The sequence below is a fragment of the Lontra canadensis genome, unplaced genomic scaffold (genome assembly GCF_010015895.1).
Source record: "Lontra canadensis isolate GAN:19392208 unplaced genomic scaffold, GSC_riverotter_1.0 scaffold29, whole genome shotgun sequence".
NCBI lineage: Eukaryota > Metazoa > Chordata > Mammalia > Carnivora > Mustelidae > Lontra > Lontra canadensis.
In genome coordinates this window covers 17909834-17928175 of record NW_022631023.1, presented here as the reverse complement: position 1 = coordinate 17928175, position 18342 = coordinate 17909834, and the positions used below count along the sequence as shown (strand labels likewise).

The 18342-nt window shown below is 41.3% G+C and overlaps 1 protein-coding gene across 7 annotated transcripts in view; it reads right to left on the bottom strand.

The window, feature by feature from the left end:
* The window catches only part of APP (amyloid beta precursor protein), a 265962-nt gene that overhangs the window by 102788 nt on the left and 144832 nt on the right, over window positions 1-18342 (bottom strand). For 4 of the 7 annotated variants that reach the window (XM_032865489.1, XM_032865490.1, XM_032865491.1 and 1 more), the window contains exons 6-7: window positions 17836-18038; window positions 408-575 (exon numbers count right to left, since the gene is read on the bottom strand). In XM_032865489.1, the coding sequence (XP_032721380.1) occupies window positions 408-575; window positions 17836-18038 (371 nt within the window). The remainder of the gene's footprint in view (window positions 1-407; window positions 576-17835; window positions 18039-18342) is intronic. The other 3 variants (XM_032865493.1, XM_032865494.1, XM_032865495.1) reach the window with 1 other exon arrangement.

Here is an 18342-nt window from a genome sequence, read left to right as displayed (position 1 = left end):
AGCCTTGTTTGCACATATACTGCTCATCCACAGACCCGAACACACAGGTGCACAGACAAACACGTACGCAGACACTTGCAGAAGACAGCTGAGAAGACAAAACAACGACCTCAGCTTGGCTTAAAGAGAGGGATTCGAAAGAAGTCCCTAGAGATTGCAAGACGAATGCACCACAGCTAGTAGAAGAACACATCCAGGGCCATGCTTTACTAGAGAAAGACGGAGATGTGTGCTCGGGGTGGAAGAGACGCAAGGAGACGCCCGGCAATTAGAGGAGTGGACAGAGAACGTGGTTAGTGGCAGCAACAGACCCGTTCCCAAGGACCAGGAAAACCGATCTGTTACAGAGAGCGGAGTCAGTGGCGAGAAAGACGAAAGGTGGCCAGGCTCGAGGAAGGTCCACTTACTGACGCTGCCACACACGGCCATGCAGTATTCCTCTGTGTCAAAGTTGTTTCGGTTGCCGCCACATCCGCCGTAAAAGAACGGGGCGCACTTCCCTTCGGTCACATCAAAGTACCAGCGGGAGATCATTGCTCGGCATGGCCCCGTCTCGGCCTGTTCAGAGCACACCTCTAATCAGAGGAGACGTGGGGAACCACATTTAGCATGAAAAGGTACCGGCTCGCGGTTCACGCACATGTTTATGTTTCTTATGCATCAGTCCTCCCGGGGGTTGGGGGGGGGGTGACATGGGCTGGGATGATTAGGCAGATTCTGCCCAACATTTTAATCACTGACCAGGACTTTTGAATGACCTCGGAAACAGAGCCGTGCATGCTTATCTGGTTTAATGAGGGTAGCTTAGTAGTCATAAAAGGATTCCAGCTGAAGTGAACCAATCTTTAGCTGCTTTTAGGTGAATAGTAAATGCCTCAAAGTGTCTGCACATTGAAACATCTCTTCCCTCTAAGAAATAAACTCCTCTTCTAGAATAACCTCAAGTCAGCTTTAAAGGTAAAAGGATTGTGCCTGCTTCTAATGCAAAAAACGTACCCTGTCCCCGACATCTGATTGTTTTCCTTCATAAAGGACAGTCTTGCCTTGGAGTGTAAAATAATTACACCTATTTTGAACGTGATCCAGTCTGCAGAGAGCCGGCCTGTCCACTGACTATATTTGAAAAACATATGGAACATCTGTAAATGTGACCTACAGCCGATTACATTAACTCTAGTTAAATGTAATTTTTGTTTTTTCATTCATCTGTCCTTTGGGCAGTAATGTCATAAACAATAAACCATCGTCAACCAACTCTAATTTGTTAAAACATACCATGCACCATTTTACCTTAAAGCACATCTTACCTGTCGACATGCTTTGCCACCCTCCCCAAGATCAGCGTCATGATCCCTGATTGATCAAAGTGTAATAACCTCTCTGTTTCCATTTGTAAAGTTATGGTAATTAGAACAAGAACTCTTCCTCCCATGTGTATTCCATTTTTATTAGAAGTAAAACAATTCGCCCTCTGAGTTTATATCTTGCCCTAGCTCAGCTTATAGAGAAATTGCAGATGCCTAAGCCCACACAGATGTCTTGTTTATTAGTTTTATCATCATACCAAAGAAAAGCATCCTTCTCAAAGAGAAATGTCACTCAAAACTCAGAGCTTCCCAATTAGGAATATTCAGCAACATTCCTCCACTCAATCCTTTAATCCTTCACTCAAAGACAAAGATCCACACTGTTTATGTAAACGAGAACTACTGTTTAACTTCCCTATACACCACTTATTGTTCTTTCCAATTGAGACAAAGAGGTGATGGCAAAACCAGGAGCTACCACCATCATGATGATGTCGACATTTAGTACAGAGCTCAGAAGGTGGAGGTCAAACACTGTGCAGGAGAAAAGCCAGATATTGGATATCCAAGGTGGTTCTGGCTCTCTTTAGATGGTTTTCAGATGGACGTATCTGGCTCCAGGAGCATCAGGGCTCAAGGTCACCCATCTCTAATGTCTTCTCATTCAGTACTGCTGCTTTGGAAGTCCATTCTTGCCAAGCCATGATGTATTTTCAGGTTGCTTTCTGCACAGAGCTCTCCTGTACAATGAGAACCTGCCAACCCGTTCACACAAGCTTCCCATCCACTTGGCAATTTGCTTTATCCTCCACAAAGTAAAGGATGGTAGTCATACTTAAAAAGGATAAAATAAGTTTTGGCAGTGGAGGAGAGTCTGATCACCTCTGAGTTATTGACAGAGCAGCTTCTGGGCCATAGAGTGAAAAGCCAGATGCCCCAGAGGTGGGTCCCCTTCAAACCACAGCCATCAGCTGTCTCCTCTCCTGGACCTTAATGACTGTTTCTCTCTCTCTCAGCTCTAAGAAACACCTACAGGCTCTCTCCCTTGTATTTCCCTCACCAATCTGCACACGTTTATGTGCCTGCCTCTTTCTTGTTTCTAAGATGTGGTAATATTTATCATTAAGCCCCCCCTCGGGCTGTACTAACTGCAAAGAGACTGCCAGACAATGGTATCTTCTGAGCCTACACTGTGCGTGAATTTGGCCCCAGAGTTACCAGTGGCCACTGCTCCAAGAAAGGCACAGGGTGCCTCCACCCCGTGGCATGACCCCAAGTCACAGGGCCACCAGCAACAAAACCCATCGTGCCTCAACAACTCACAGTAGTCCTCACATTTGATACATCCCAGTACATGCCGTCTTGTACTCGTTGGCTGCAGGCCCCTCAGTGAACACCATGGCTGTGCCGGGGCAGGAGCCTGTCTCTAGGGTATCTCCTGTGTGCGAATTAGAAGTGAGAGAATTTGGGGCAAGGGAAGGTGAAGCAATGGGATAAAAGAATGATGATCCAAGGACAGGATCCGTGATAGATATTTGGCTTTCTGTGTCACCTTGGAATTTCTGCTGATCAAGGCAAAACCTCCCAGTCTAGAACTCAAATGGCATTTTAATAAAGCATCATTTCCCTATACCACAAGTGAAACATTTTTATTTCATTCATTTAATTTTTCTTCTGTCTCATTCAAAATGGCTACCAAACCCCTTTGTCACACCCAAATTTGTAGAGTCCCAGTCAACCAGAAAAAACATTCAGGACACAAAATCCATTTATATGTCAACTAAGTAAATGGAATAAACTACGCGATGAGCCCACAATTCTTGCCTGGTGTCTCCCGCTGCAAGAGTCTTGACCCGTCAATCTGAGAAGGCAAAGAACTGAGTAACACAACATTGGGTGGGGGCTGTTTTGGTGGCTCTCTTGACATTATCAGGACTGCTGCTACACTCTGGACATTGAAGGCCCCACACAGTTTCATACTGGTGTATGTGGACAAGGTGAGGCATAGCCATCAATCTCATAGTACTCAGATAGAACATGCGATAACGTGGCCAGAATTGGTATAATAGTGTGTGATAATCTAAGTGTCAAATGTATTGGGCAGGACCCACATGGGAGCCTGGAAGAACAGGGGTATGAATGGCTCCCTTTGGAACGTCTCGAAGACAAGGGCTCTGTCCAGTTGGTTCTGATCTGATGACACGGAGGAAGGCACTCCAGCTGTCCTGAGCCACATCAAGGACAGCAGAAGAGAAAGGGCAGCTCGTAATCCCGCCAGTCTCCAGCGCCGTTGTTCCACCATCGAGTTGGCATCTCCCACCAGTTTCCTTCTGGCTAGGACTCGAACATCAACTCCCTCGAGTAGCAAGGCTCATTTCCAAGGGGAAATTATTCACAATATCATCCACTAAATGCAGAGCATTTAGACCCTCTAGGAGTGTAATTCCCCCAAAAGAGAATTCACCTGAAAATTAAACCTGTGGTTTTCTTTTCTCCACCTTCATTTTCTTCTCAAAATGTAAAATAATAAAGAAAAAGACTCACATTTTAAAGCCATTTAAATTCCAATCCACCTTCATTCGTATTCAAAGTAAACCTTCCATATCATAATGAAGAAAATTTGTCCAGAATAATAGACACTGGGATCTTTCTCAGAATGCTTGAAGTCAGATAGAAATACTGACTCAGACTTACACAGACATCTAAGGAATGATGATCTTTGTTTATTCATATTTAATTCTTAAGCTTCTAAGATGACAAATAGGTTTCTCAATATTCATCTAGCTGAATTCTGCTGGTAGCGAAGGCTTAATTTCTTCTTTTAGAATAGCTCTATCCATCTCTAAGACAAGAGACCACTTAATAAACTGAAATGCTAGTACACACAAAGCATATGAGTTTATAAGCTTAAAAACAGACTCTATGCATTTTATATCTTTGTAAGGTATGCCCTTGCCAAGAGCTGGGCTGGTTTCAACACTAAATTCCATTTTCTAAAAATCAGTATTATACAAATACAATATAGGAGCAAAGCGGCAGCTCCCTACGCTATACAAAATGATTAGGCAGTCCACTGTCCAAAAAACAACGCTTTAGCCACAAAAAATTAACTCTAAATAGATGTCAAATTGAAGTAAACTTTATTTTGGACAACCAAAATTAGAAAATTTTATACTTAAAAAAAAATATCAGCATGAAGATACCTGAGAAAGTCACAGCTAGGCTGAGGGTAAAATTGCTTTCAAATGTACAATAATTATAATGCCTTCTTAAAAAGCAAGATTAATGGGTGCCTGGCTGGCTCAGTTGGTAGAGCACCCAACTCTTGATCTCAGGGTCATGAGTTTGAGCCCCACATTGTGTGTGGGACCTCCTTAAAAAATTAATTAGTAAGTAATATACAAAGTGTTTTAAAAAATAAAGAACAACATAAATAGATTATCGTTAAATAAAGCACTAACAACTAAAGAATAATTTTAGAATAATGTAAAGCTTTTTATTATTCATTTTTAGTAGTTAAATTTCAATTACTCTGACTACTGGAATATGATAAAATAAAACTAGTATTATACGGAATGTATAAGGTTTAAATTTACAAATTTTGAGAAAGCAATCACTTGAATAATCCTAGAAGATTTTTTTTATAGAAAGCTAGAAATTGTGTATTCTGATATTATAAAGAAATAAAGAAAATTACGTAGGAGAATTTCTCCATGTGCTGTGAGAATATATGCAGAGTTAAAGTTCAGATACAGTACAAATATACCTATTTTCTTTGAGTTAAAAATTATATGTCTTGGGGCGCTTGGGTGGCTCAGTGAGTTAAGCTTCTGCCTTCAGCTCAGGTCATGATCTCAGGGTCCTGGGATCAAGCCCCACATCGGGCTCTCTGCTCAGCAGGGAGCCTGCTTCCCCCTCTCTCTCTGCCTGCCTTTCTGACTACTTGTTATCTCTCTCTGTCAAATAAATAAAATCTTGAAAAAAAATTATATGTCTTGAAATTTTATTTTATTTAAGTAGTTTCCATGATCAACATGGAGCCCAATGCAGAGCTTGAACTCACAACTCTGAAATCAAGACCTGAGTTGAGATCAAGCGTTGGACGCTTAACTAACTGAGTTACCTCGGCACCCCCATATCTTGACATTTTTAAACTAGAGTAAAAAGGGCAATAAGAAGACAAATATAGTCTGACCTTGTGATAAATCACTCGTTTAATGTTAACAGTAAAATAAAAACAATGACAGAAATACTAAAATCTACTAAATATTCTTATCTTTAATATTTCCAATTAAGTGTTGACTGGTCTGCCTAATCATTTAATCAATTAATAATGAATATGGCCAGTTTCAGTACAGTTTAGAATAACTCATTTTCAGCCTAATTAAGTTATTTCTTCAATTCTAAATATTACTATGGGATGCAACTTTGTGAGCCTAAGTTATTAGAACTTAGAACTCAAATTCTGTGGAATAAAGTAGACAGATTCGTGTTTAACTAGAAGTAAAATTTTAAAACGGTAACATACCAGAAAAAAATGATTTAAGAGTGTATTTTTTTTGGAACAGTAGATTTATATACTTTTAATTAAAAGAAGATTTTATAATGTGCTTGCAAATATTAGCAAGTAGCCATCAGAAAACCTGTCCAGTAGAAAATAATTCTGATCAGGGCAACAAATGACCAGATATTTATTACCTAGTAGTTGTATTTTATGAAATAAAGGCATGTAAAAACAGGTAAGCAAGCTTGAACTAAAGTCTTATAACAAATCTCATTTAAGCCCCAAATATGGGTCGAACTGTGCAAACAAGTGATGGGAACAGCTGTGCATGGTCCCGAAATCACTGACTCCGTGATTACGAAACACCGGGTGTCACGGAAGTCTCTACAGGGTTTCTGTAGTTGGCTGGCCTGTTAACTGAATTGTGTTGATTCTCTGAGGCTATCCCGTACATCTGTCATTCCAATTATACCTGACCCAGTTCTCACATCTCCCCATGATGGAAGAGTCTTTATAAAATACCACCTGAAGGAGATCCACTTGTAAGGATTCAGACTCACCAGCACTCTCGTGGCAGTGCTGGGCGCATTCACAAAAAGGCACCCCTAGGACTTTTCCGGATTTCTCTGTTCCCTGTTTGCCACGGGAATAAACTTGTTTCTCACGGAGCTGTGTGGTTAGTCTGAAAACAACACGGTACTATAAGAAGCTCCAGACTCTGAGTCAGATAAGAAGAGGTCATGTCCTCTGCTGGAAATAAGGCAAAGTGACTTTTCTTAGAGACTGAGAGACAGCGGATGCTGGGAACTCATTATCTCCAGGAAAAAAAAGTGTGATTTATAATGTTCAATGATTTTCCGTGGTATAAAGACTCCCACCATTGGTATTTCAAGATACCACTGGTTGTGGCTCACAAAACTCCTGTATAATCACATTGAACAGGCTACCAGTTGTCCACACTGCACCAATGAGAGGAACTATAAAGGGACAAGTCAACTAGTCACAGTTGCATATGTAGGAAGATAGTAAGAATTTTCTAATTTGCTTGGTCTTCAGAGCTCACTAGGTGACATTTGATAATACATTAAGGACACCCCCACCATAGATAAGGATGGTTTTCCCTTCCAGTTTCTTATTCTCTGTCTCAATCTCCTACATCGTCAAGGTATGAGGGGCATGCAATGCTACTAGAAACTACCCCTCCAAGGCCAATCCATGCGTCAATGGGGCCAGCATACCTGGGTCTCAGCACCCACTCCAGATCTCCATCTCTGAACCTATGTTTACCAACTGCCTCAGTGGCTTGAATGGACATTAGTGTTTGAAAAAGCAGTGTGATCAACCTTTTTATGTGCAGCTGTAATGTCAAAACCAGATATGTAAGATTCAATCATTTTCTGAAATGACCAGAGGGAAAAGATGAATAAAAAGAAGCAGAGGTTTCTGGCTTAAAAAGAGAGGTCCACATACATTTGGGAAAAAAGGAATACAACATATTTTAGCAGAGGTGTTACGACTCAACTACGCTCTATCTCAAAAATTTAATTTTAAGAGTTAGTCATACATATTTCTTTGACAGTTTCAATACTTGGGCCTTAAATCCAATACCAACATAATAATTTTCTTACATATAAAAACAGACTTCTCAGAAATCTGAATTTTTTTTTAAAGATTTTATTTATTTGACAGAGATCACAAGTAGGCAGAGAGGAAGGTAAAGAGAGAGGAAGGGAAGCAGGCTCCCTGCTGAGCAGAGAGCCCGATGTGGGGCTAGATCCCAGGACCCTGAGATCATGACCTGAGCCGAAGGCAGAGGCTTTAACCCACTGAGCCACCCAGGCGCCCCCAGAAATCTGAATTTAATGTTCTTGTAACATGCCAGAACACCAGAAATAAAAAAGTTATTATTTTTATTTAGAGAAATAAACAAAGAAGCAATGAAGGAGGCTTGAAATTTATGTTTATCACCTCTCCTTCAAGAAGGAATTACATGGGGGCACCTGGGTGGCTCAGTGGTTTAAAGCCTCTGCCTTCAGCTCAGATCATGATCTCAAGGTCCTGGGATCAAGCCCCATATCGGGCTCTCTGCTCGGCAGGGAGTCTGCTTCCTCCTCTTTCTCTGCCTACTTGTGATCTCTGTCTGACAAATAAATAAATAAAATCTTAAAAAAAAAAAGGAATTACATGGAGTTCCTGTTCTTGCAACAAAAAGGATGCTTCTAGATAATGCGAGTCCCAGATCGACTACTGTCCTGCTGCTTTATGACCTTTTCTGGGGGGAGACTGGGTGTGTCCACCTTGCCATTTTAGCTGGTCTCTTGTCACGGGACCCGAGGGCAAGGATGGGCCTCCTCCAGCTGGGAACCCGTGTCCCTGATTGCTATGTGGACACTAACCACCATCTGCTATTTTAAAACAGTGTACCAGGGGAAAGTGAATTGCTTTTGGAAGAATACAAAACAAAGCCAGGAAGGCAGTTTTTCTCCATCTCTCACTGCCTGTGTGACAAATATACAATACGCAATCTTCAAAAAATATAAAAATTTTGTGCTGATTTGTCTCTAAGATATGCAACTACATTTCATGGCTTACCAGATACCTGCTTTTACCTGATAAATGAGGATTTATCATCTTTGTTTGAGCCTGTGTTTCGTTTATCTATTCTTCTCGAACAACAAAAAAAATGTCCACTGGCTACCTACCATGTGCAAAACACTGACTTCAGTGTCAAGCTGACATTAAGATGAGACAGAGTCTCGTGGTGTTTCCCTGCTCACGTATTTAAAGCTGGACATCACTGGAGATCCCTGTACCACAGTCCAGAGGTTAGTAACCAGACAGCTTCCGCTTCCATCTCCTCTGAGGGGATATCCAGCAAACACCAGAGACAGTTTTAGTTGTCACAACGGGGCAGGGGGTGTGTTACTGGCATGTGGTGGGAGGGACAGTGCTACTTAAATGTCCTAAAATGAACAGAATGGTATTAACAAGGAACCATTGGGCCCAAAACGCTGTTAAGGCTGAGACTGAAAAACCTGCCATGGTCCACGCAAACACCAGAAGGATTCATGATGCACTGTAGTCATTTTGCCCAATCCAGAGACTGGACTAGCCAATAAGCAACAGTCGCCTACACCTCAGAAATCCTAAGTAACAACTATTGTTAAATTTCAGAACAGCATTAGGCATGAGATTGCCCAACGAGGGTTATGTTTCTCTCGTGAAACGGTAGAATTCAAACTCATAGGCAAGGAACACAAAATTTCTGTCCAGATTTTGTCATGCTCTCAGAGTCTACCTCAGAAATTATATCCAACAAGAACAGAAAGTAAGTTAAGAAATAAGAGAGACAAACCTATCCTCACAGTTAACTACTCAAACAGTCCTAACAGATACACAAAACACAGTGCACTTTTGACAAGTCTTTGGTTCTAAACTCCTTCTACCATTTCAAGAGTCTCTCAGATTGGGGGTTGGGGGGGGTTATGGTCATTGGGGAGGGTATGTGCTATGGTGAGTGCTGTGAAGTTTGTAAACGTGGAGATTCACAGACCTGTACCCCTGGGGGGAAAAAAAAATATATATATATATGTTTATAAAAAATAAAATTATTAAAAAAAAAAGAGTCTCTCAGATTTTATTTATATTTACTTTATTTATTTATAAAAGTTTACTTATTTATTCTTTTTTAGTAATCTCTACACCCAACATGGGGCTCAAAATCACACCCCCGAGATCAAGAGTCGCGTGCACTTCCGAGCCAGCCAGATGCCCCAAGCGTCTCTTAATTCTTAAAATTTGGGCTTTTGCTGCCTGGAAGACTGAAGGGTTTTACTGAGCATCTTTTGAGGTGAGACTCAGTCAGGCTCGCCTCACTTTGATTTCTTGCTCTTCTAACAAAATCCTAAGAGGTCAGAAGTTGGAAGGGGTGGCTGGAAGCTAGCGATGACTGAGAAGGGCAAAATGGTTGATGGCTGAGTGAAAGAGGTGTTTAGGCTGTAACCCATCCCGCTTAAAAACCCCAGGAAGCATTTTTCTAAAAGAGAACTACAGATTTCCATTAAAACCCACAATTCTGGGGGCGCCTCGGTGGCTCAGTGGGTTAAGCCTCTGCCTTCGGCTCAGGTCATGATCTCAGGGTCCTGGGAGAGCCTGTTCCCCGCCCCCCACCCCACGCCTGCTCTCTGCCTACTTGTGATCTCTGTCAAGTACATAAATAAAATCTTTAAAAGCAAAACAAAACAAAACAACCCACAATTCTGTTGCCTACCCATGGAATCTGAGCCTCTACTCCATGAGGTAAACGGACTGGCTAAAAAGGCATGCCTCTGAAAATGACATGATGTCTAAATGAATACATGAATTATTCTCTCACTTGCTGGATTATTTTATTACGCTTCATTTTTTTTATTGCAAAATCCACATTGTGTAGATATATGCAATTGTTGTGTCTGAGGGGTCTGTATATTTTTTGAACAGCAACAGATTTGGGGAAAAACATGAGAAAAACTAATTTTTAAAAAAAAATCTGGTTTCTGGACTTGGAATGAAATCATTTTTTATTTTTAATAGATTTAGACATAACTACATTAAAATGCCTTCGGCTGATTATGTCTATTACTAACAATGAGTCTTGAAACATACAGTATAGGAACAGAACATGGAAAGTACAAGCCATGAATACTACTAGCCATTGAAAATACCATGAAGTTCAAAGGTATAATTTCCCACGTGGCCACAGAGATCTTTGGAAATATCCTAAGCCACTGAATTCTGCACTTTATGGTATGCAAATTATATCTCAACAGATTTTTAAAGAATAGACAGTTGTATATGTATACACACAATTTTTTATACGGCTCTCATCCTCCCTCTGACATTTTTTTAAAAAGATTTTATTTATTTATTTGACAGACAGAGATCACAAGTAGGCAGAGAGGCAGGCAGAGGGAGAGGAGGAAGCAGGCTCCCCGCTGAGCAGAGAGCCCGATGCGGGGCTCGATCCCAGGACCCTGATATCATGACCTGAGCCCAAGGCAGAGGCTTTTAACCCACTGAGCCACCCAGGTGCCCTCTCACTCTGACATTTTAAGCAAACTACCTGACTAGCTTTCTGAATTGGGACCCTCTAACTCCATGAGAAGAAGCAGTCAAAGCCATGCTCTGTGTGTATGAACACCTCACCACCAATGGCTGACATGCCATGGGCACCAAAGAACAGGCTGCCACTTCTCACATCTATGCCCAGTGCCAACACGAGTTCTCTCAACATCGTTAGGAAGGATGTTACCTTCTGGTCCAGGAACAGGACTGTATCTTACTTGTCCTTAGTCATAACCCTGAGGGAAGGCTTCCTCAAAAGGGAGCAGCCATTGTCCCTTTGTCTCATTCCCTTCATTTTTGGGCAGCACGCTACTATGAGGCCTCCATCAAGAGTATGTGAGCACATTTTCATGTTCCCAGGTCATGCTCAGTTTTCCCCCAAAGCTGGCAAAAAGTTAAATATGAATGATAACTAAGAATCCTATTAGTGAATCACGGGACACCTTGTTAAGTGTCAGATCCATCATAGACCACTAACAACGGAGATGTGAGAATCAGGCTAATGTTTGCTTCCTCTACCCTGGAGATCAGGGCAAGCCACTTTGATTTACTAATGACAGTTCTCAAATTCCTTCTGTTTGGTGCTCAATAACTGGGCAAATCTCGATTCTTCTTGAAAAATCACTCACATGCCAATTTCTCATCAATGCCTTCATTAAAACTGAGGCTGAGCACTCTCCTTCCTCTGTGCTGTTGACGTGCCCTACCAGCGAGGTGGAAGAGACTCGTGTCTCTCCCCAGGAGGGAGCGTGCAGTAATGGCTGGAAGCAACGTGATGGAGCTACCCTATTCATATCCCTGTGCCCCCAGGAACCAGGGCAATGCCCAGAACCTGAGTGTCTGGTTGATGTTGATGAACATCCAGCAGTAAATCACATGGTGCTGCTCCCACATCAATGACTACCAGAGGGGGAAGAGAAACAATTTAATTCTGCAGAGTTCAGTCATCCAGCCCAAGGCAAGCAACATGAGATTAAACTTTTTAACTTCATCATCATATGCGATGCTTAAAGTGCTACCTGTATCAGTCTCCGTCCGTTTAATATGAACTTCCAAGAGGTTCAAAATACCCGCAAGAAATGAAACATTATCTTGAAATGCAGTCGCATTTAATATTATCCGGGTTGAATTTTCAGCTAGACATAAAATTTAACTGCAGGTACTTTACTATACAATGTATATTCATAAAAAATAATCTGGGTTTAGGTTGTTTTTCTTAGCATGTATCTACAACTATCACCTCTGTTATACCAACAGATATGGATACAGCACATTTATGCTTTTTCTAATTAAAAAAAATCCATCTGTTCATTTACCTTTGGCATTGCTACTTAGTAGTGAATAAAAGTTCTCTGAAAAATCAGAATAATGCTTATAATTGCGACAACTATAACACTTCAGGTTAATTGAACACTTACTGTCTACCAGGAACTGTGCTAAGTGTTTCTCATAGATTACATGTCATTGAGTCCTCACCAAATCATTAAAACGAGGTTGGTATTATTAAACCCCACTTTACAGAGGGAAGTAATGAGACTTCAAGGTTATTTGATTGACACAAATTTACATGGTTGGATGACAGCTGGGATTTGATTGGGCAGCATGTGCTTTTAAAACAAACTGAACACTTACAGCGTGCCAGGCATTATGGTAAATGAACACAGAGCAGCTGTCATAATTTGTTCAACAAACACGAACCGTCTTATCAGCATCTACACCTTACATATGAAAAAACTTAACCAAGGTTACTCATCTAGCCTAAGGCCATAAAATCAGTAAAAATTCTCTTCGAACACTATACTGCTCTGCCTCTAACCAAAATAAAAACTACCTTAGTGAAATTAACTTGTCATGGTAGTATCTGAAATAAAAACACTTCCTAATATTCCTCTTTCCTTCCTTTCTTCCCGGATTTGTTTGTTTGAGAAAGTGTGAGCAGGTGGGCAGGGGGAGAGAGAGAGAATCTCAAACAGACTCCCTGCTGAGCATGGAGCCCGACTGGGGGCTTGATCTCATGACTCTGAGATCATGACCTGAGACACAACCAAAAGTCAGATGCTTAAATAACTGAGCCAGCCAGGTGCCCCTCCTATTATTTTTCTCATGACCCATATCAGGGATTTTTCTCTAAGGACAGAGATAGTAAATGCCTCCAACTTCGTAGGCCATATGGTGTCTCTTGCAACTACTCCACTCTGCCTCTGGAGCAAGAAAGTGGCTATGAACAATAGGTAAACAAATGGGATTGGTTGTCTCCTAAGAAACCTTTGTATTCGGAAACAGGTAACTGGCCATGTATGGCCCATGTCATAGTTTGCTGACCTCTAATCATCATTTAAATAATAATTCTAAATTTTTAAAAATTTTTTAATTTTTAAAAAATTTCTTTTCTTTTCTTTTCTTTTTTTTTTTTAACAGATTTTATTTATTTATTTGACAGAGAGAGACACAGTGAGAGAGGGAACACAAGGAGGGTGAGTGGGAGAGGGAGAAGCAGGCTTTCCGATCCCAGGACCCCTGGATCATGACCTGAACTGAAGGCAGACGCTTAACAACTGAGCCACCCAGGTGCCTCAACAATTCTAAAATTTAGGAAAGGCTCAGTGTGAGATAACAGTAAGTGAATATATGACTATAGCAAAGGAATACACATCTACCAGGGAGCACAAATCAATAAACTGAGCCAGTATGTACTTGTAAACAAAAGGAAAAGGAAAAAGGAAATTTTGACATTAATGAAGTAGAAATAACCTGGTCCATTTGATTCTGAATGCTGGCTTCACCACCTCCCACATTCGTGGCCATGGACACTTTAAAAAAAAAAATTCTCCAGGCCTTAGCTGTAAATGGAGAAATAAAATTTCTACCATATGGCATAGTTACAAGGATTGAAAGTTAGAAGTTAACTGCCTTAGAGTGGTAGGCAAGTCCATCTTCCAACACAGCTAGCTCCCCAGCACACCTTCCTACAGTAGCGGAGTGCCAGGTGTCAGCAGGGGCACAGTGATTACTTGCTGAATAAATGAGCAGAAGGAAAAAAGCAGACTCATTCTACATGAACAAAACAGGCTAGAATAAATCAAACATTATGTTGTTTATTATAATACCAAAGTTTAATCAAGAGTTTAGAATCTATGGTTGAGTCAGAAATTGCCCTGACATCTTGGGTTATGAAGTGCTATCCCTTTTGGAATCACAGAAAATCAGGAGCAAGAATCTAATATAATGCTGTTTTACTCAATTTGGTATTGGTTTATTCCACAGGATCAATATCCAAGTTTTTCTGAAGTACCCAAACCAATAAATCCTAAAGCTAGATGGATGTAGGAGGGTGCTCAGTTTTTCCCCTGAAATTGGTAACAGAGTTAGAACTGACATCTCCCATTTCAGCATCATTGATTCTAATACAATACAGCGGAAAATTTTATGACCACGCCGAAATGTTCTATACTCTCCTTCCCTCTACCTATTTCATTCAAATTTAAACAGGTTATAGAACGATTGAGTTTTTGTTATGAAGCACATTAAGGAATTGTATTAGTGGTAATATGCTGGTAATGAAGAAACAATTTTCTTATTAAGTAGGGCTGTAAATCACATTTTCTCTCGGGCACTGAGACATTAATATTGAAAACTAGATTGTGAGCCTCCTTTCAATATTTTTTCTTTGCAAGTCACTTCTGATTTTTATTTTCAGCACGGGAGCAGGCTCCTTCTAAGTCAAGTTTGACAAAGTCAGCAATCGGGTATGGCACTGCTGTCTTCTTCATCAGGGAAGAGTTAGCTGGGAATACAGACAACTCTCTGACATGGACCCAACATACCATGTTCCTTTCCCAGAAGGCCTTGCCTCAATTACACTTCTGTCCATTTCAGGAGTCTCCAATGGGATGGATGGATTCCTATTAAAAGCTCTTGTAGGGCCACCTGGGAGGCTCAGCCGGTTAAGCATCTGCCTTCGGGTCAGGTCATGATTCCATGGTCCTGGGATCAAGCCCCGCACTGGACTCCTTGCTTGGCGAGGAACCTGCTTCTCCCTCCGCCTGCTCTGCCTGCTGCTCTCTCTGTTTGTGCTCTCTTTCTCTGACAAATAAATAAATTAATTAAAAAAAATAAAAGCTTTTCTGTTTCTAGCATTAACAGTAGGTACTGTAAATGACCATGTTGTGTGTTTAGAAGGTCACTGTTAACTGCTTTTCTTGCCATTAACATTATTAACTTGTTACCTTTTAGGGCTAAGCTTCTTAAATACAAAACAAAACAAAAAAAAAACCCTTAGGCTGGAGATTTAAAAAAAAAACAAAACTATTTTAATTGCCTTCATCTTTCTACAGAAAATACTGTAACCTACATGTCTCTATGTTCTATCTTAGCTAATAATGCCACATTGAGAGAAAAACTCACGCAAAAGAACAGGACTTATTTAGAACATAAGATGACCATATTATCTCAAGAGAACTTGGGCTTGGTTTAGAATATTGGCATTAAGTTTATGTGGCACTTTCTCATTCTACTGCATTAATTAAGCTACTCCCTATTCACCCATCCTCTCACAGCAGTAACATCATAACAAAATCTCTTCATTGTTCCTATGAGAAAAATCCTCAGCACATACACAAAAGGTCCTGAAGTGATCACCCTCAGCTGATACTCAAACTTGTCAGCCTGACATTGAAATTCTCCACATTTTAGCCCCAGCCTAATCTTCCTGTAACCGTCTCATCTAAAGACATCCGCTCCTATTTAAATCAGACGGACCTTGTCTCCTAAACATGCCCTGTACCTTCCCATGGCAAACTTGGGTTGCTATCTTGACTAGAATACAGTCCACGGGTAGACCTACTCCGAGCTCTTCTACTTCTAATCCAGATGCCGTCTCCTCTGTAGAGCCTTCTCTCATGGCTTACTCTTTGCAGTAGGCACTGGGCTCATACTTTTAAACACAGATGACTTCATGTTTCTTTGACTTAAATTTCCTACCAGATTTGAACATCCATGAGGGTCAGCTCTCCTGTGTATTCTCATCATGGGATCCATTAAGCCCAGCAAAATGGCTTATACCAACAATGTGCTCCAAAAACGAGTGTTGAGTAAGTGAGCATTGATTATGTAAACTGCTCTCTTGGTGGAGCCCATGAGAACTACAGAGCCACTGCAGAATACTAGGTCCTGTAATCTGTAGTCACACATCCTGGAGGTTTCAGGAGGAGAAGCTCTAAAAAATCTGTCCTTTCCCCGCTAGGAAAATAGAAACTAGCAAGATCATTAACCATAGATGGTCCTAAGAGGCACACGAAACACACTCCAGGAAAGGATGCTTCGGGTATTGAAAAAAACCATGGTTCAAACAAAATGTGTACCATGTCTTTATGTGCTAAATGCAAAAAGAAGTTGTCATTAAGTGGGGAACGATGCAGCAAAGCAGTCTATCTTCTACTCTATTTTGTAACAAATATGTGACTCTTTCAATGAATTTTTAAGTTAACTCTGACTGTGCCACTTGGAATCATCTCCGTTTTAAAAACTATAGGTTCAAGCACAGAACCTCAAAAACAATCCAGCACAGAAGGCCATGTATGGCGCCGCTTGTATCAAACATCTAGAAAAGACAAATCGGTCAAGATATAAAACGGACTGATGTGTTGCTTAGGGTTGGCAGTGAGAACAAGGATGAACTGGACAGGGGGACGAAGCCTACCGGGATGACGGAAATGTTCCAAGACTAGATTGTGATGACGGTCACATGATTTGGTAAATTTATTAAAGCCTCTGAATTATACACTTAAATACTGAAAAACGAGTGGATTTTATATGTAAATTATGCCTCAATGAAGGTATAAAAAGTGCAGTGATCATCAGAAATCTACTTAAGGCAGAGAAAGTAACTCATGGTAAGCTCTAATTTAACAACAGAGCTGAACTCATCTTACCTCAATAAAAAGTGAGGGGAAGACTCACAATGTTGTAACACGTGTGCACAGACTTTCTATCTGTGTATCTGCATACATTTGTATTCAGATGTATCTGAATACATTTAAACTCCATCCATATGTATTCACCCCCCCCATCTAATTCTACGACCCGTCTACCACCATTTGCAAAATAAATGCATAACCTTGAAGAACTGCGACCCAATGGTTCACTAGTTGCTATGATAACATTTGGTTGTTTACTGTAAACTCAATGCTTGCTTTTATTTCACGGAGACAAAAGAGGAAGTCTGTTAGTTCATTCACATCCCAACATTCTTAACAGGAGCATTAATTAAACAGAAGAAAAAGTCTGAAGATAACTAACACACCATCTACCTCTCAAAGAAGGCACTGCCACTCCCCTCAATAGAGCAGTGTAAAGACAACACAAAAATCATCCAAGTTAAATTTCACAGCAAAATATAATGTGATAACTCAGCAAATGCTGTTCTTCTTTAACGAAATTTCACTCCAACTATTCACTCCGCTAAGATTTAACTAAAACTTTCTACAAGGCAGGCCCTCTGCAGGACAATCCGTAAAAGCCGGTCCTAGCCCTCAGGGAGCTCGTAGCCCAGGTGGCAAAAGGGGCAACAGGGAGTCGGACGGTAATAAATTCCCACTACGGGGGGCCATGCCACGGAGGTCACCTAACTCGGCCTCTGCCAGGAGAGATGGCAGCTGCTTGGGTGGGGTCCTGCGGAACAAGGTGGGACGTGCCCAGCAGCATAAACAAGGCACAGAACAGGCTTAAATCAGGATGGCACGTTATTTGAAATGAATGGGTGGATGGCTTGTTAGACCCAAGAGAGTTTAACAAGCACACTTGTGACTGAATTTTATTTTTGGTGGGGGAAGGCGGTGGTGGTAGGCTGGAGAGAAATGTCAAACTCTGGCATGATGCTTCCCTTTTCCCTAACAGGGGAGATCCAAGTAAACAGTGAGTTACCTCGGACCACCTCTTCCACAGACTCTGTGGTGGTGGTGGTGGTCGTGGCGATGCTGGTGGTTCTCTCCGTGGCCTCTTCGTAGGGTTCTTCCGCCTCCTCCTCCACCTCATCACCATCCTCGTCGTCCTCGTCATCCTCGGCTTCTTCCTCCTCAACGTCAGCCACTTCCTCCTCCTCTGCTACTTCTACTACTTTGTCTTCGCTGGAGCAGGAAATAAAGATAACAACAACAGTCATTTAAACAAATTTCAGGAAAGAGGGAGGGGGCTCTATAGCAAAGGATTTTGGTAATTCGAGAGGGACCGTGGCACCAAAGGAAATACATACACAAGGCTTGAAGCTGGTAGGTCAGAGTATGAATCCCAGCGCAGCAGATCTACAGTGTTCTGGGGTTTGTTTGTTTTTAAGATTTTATTTATTTATTTGAGAGACAGAGCGAGGAGGAGAAAGAGCACAAGTGGAGGGGTAGAGGGAAAGGGAGAAGCAGGCTCCCCTATGAGCAGAGA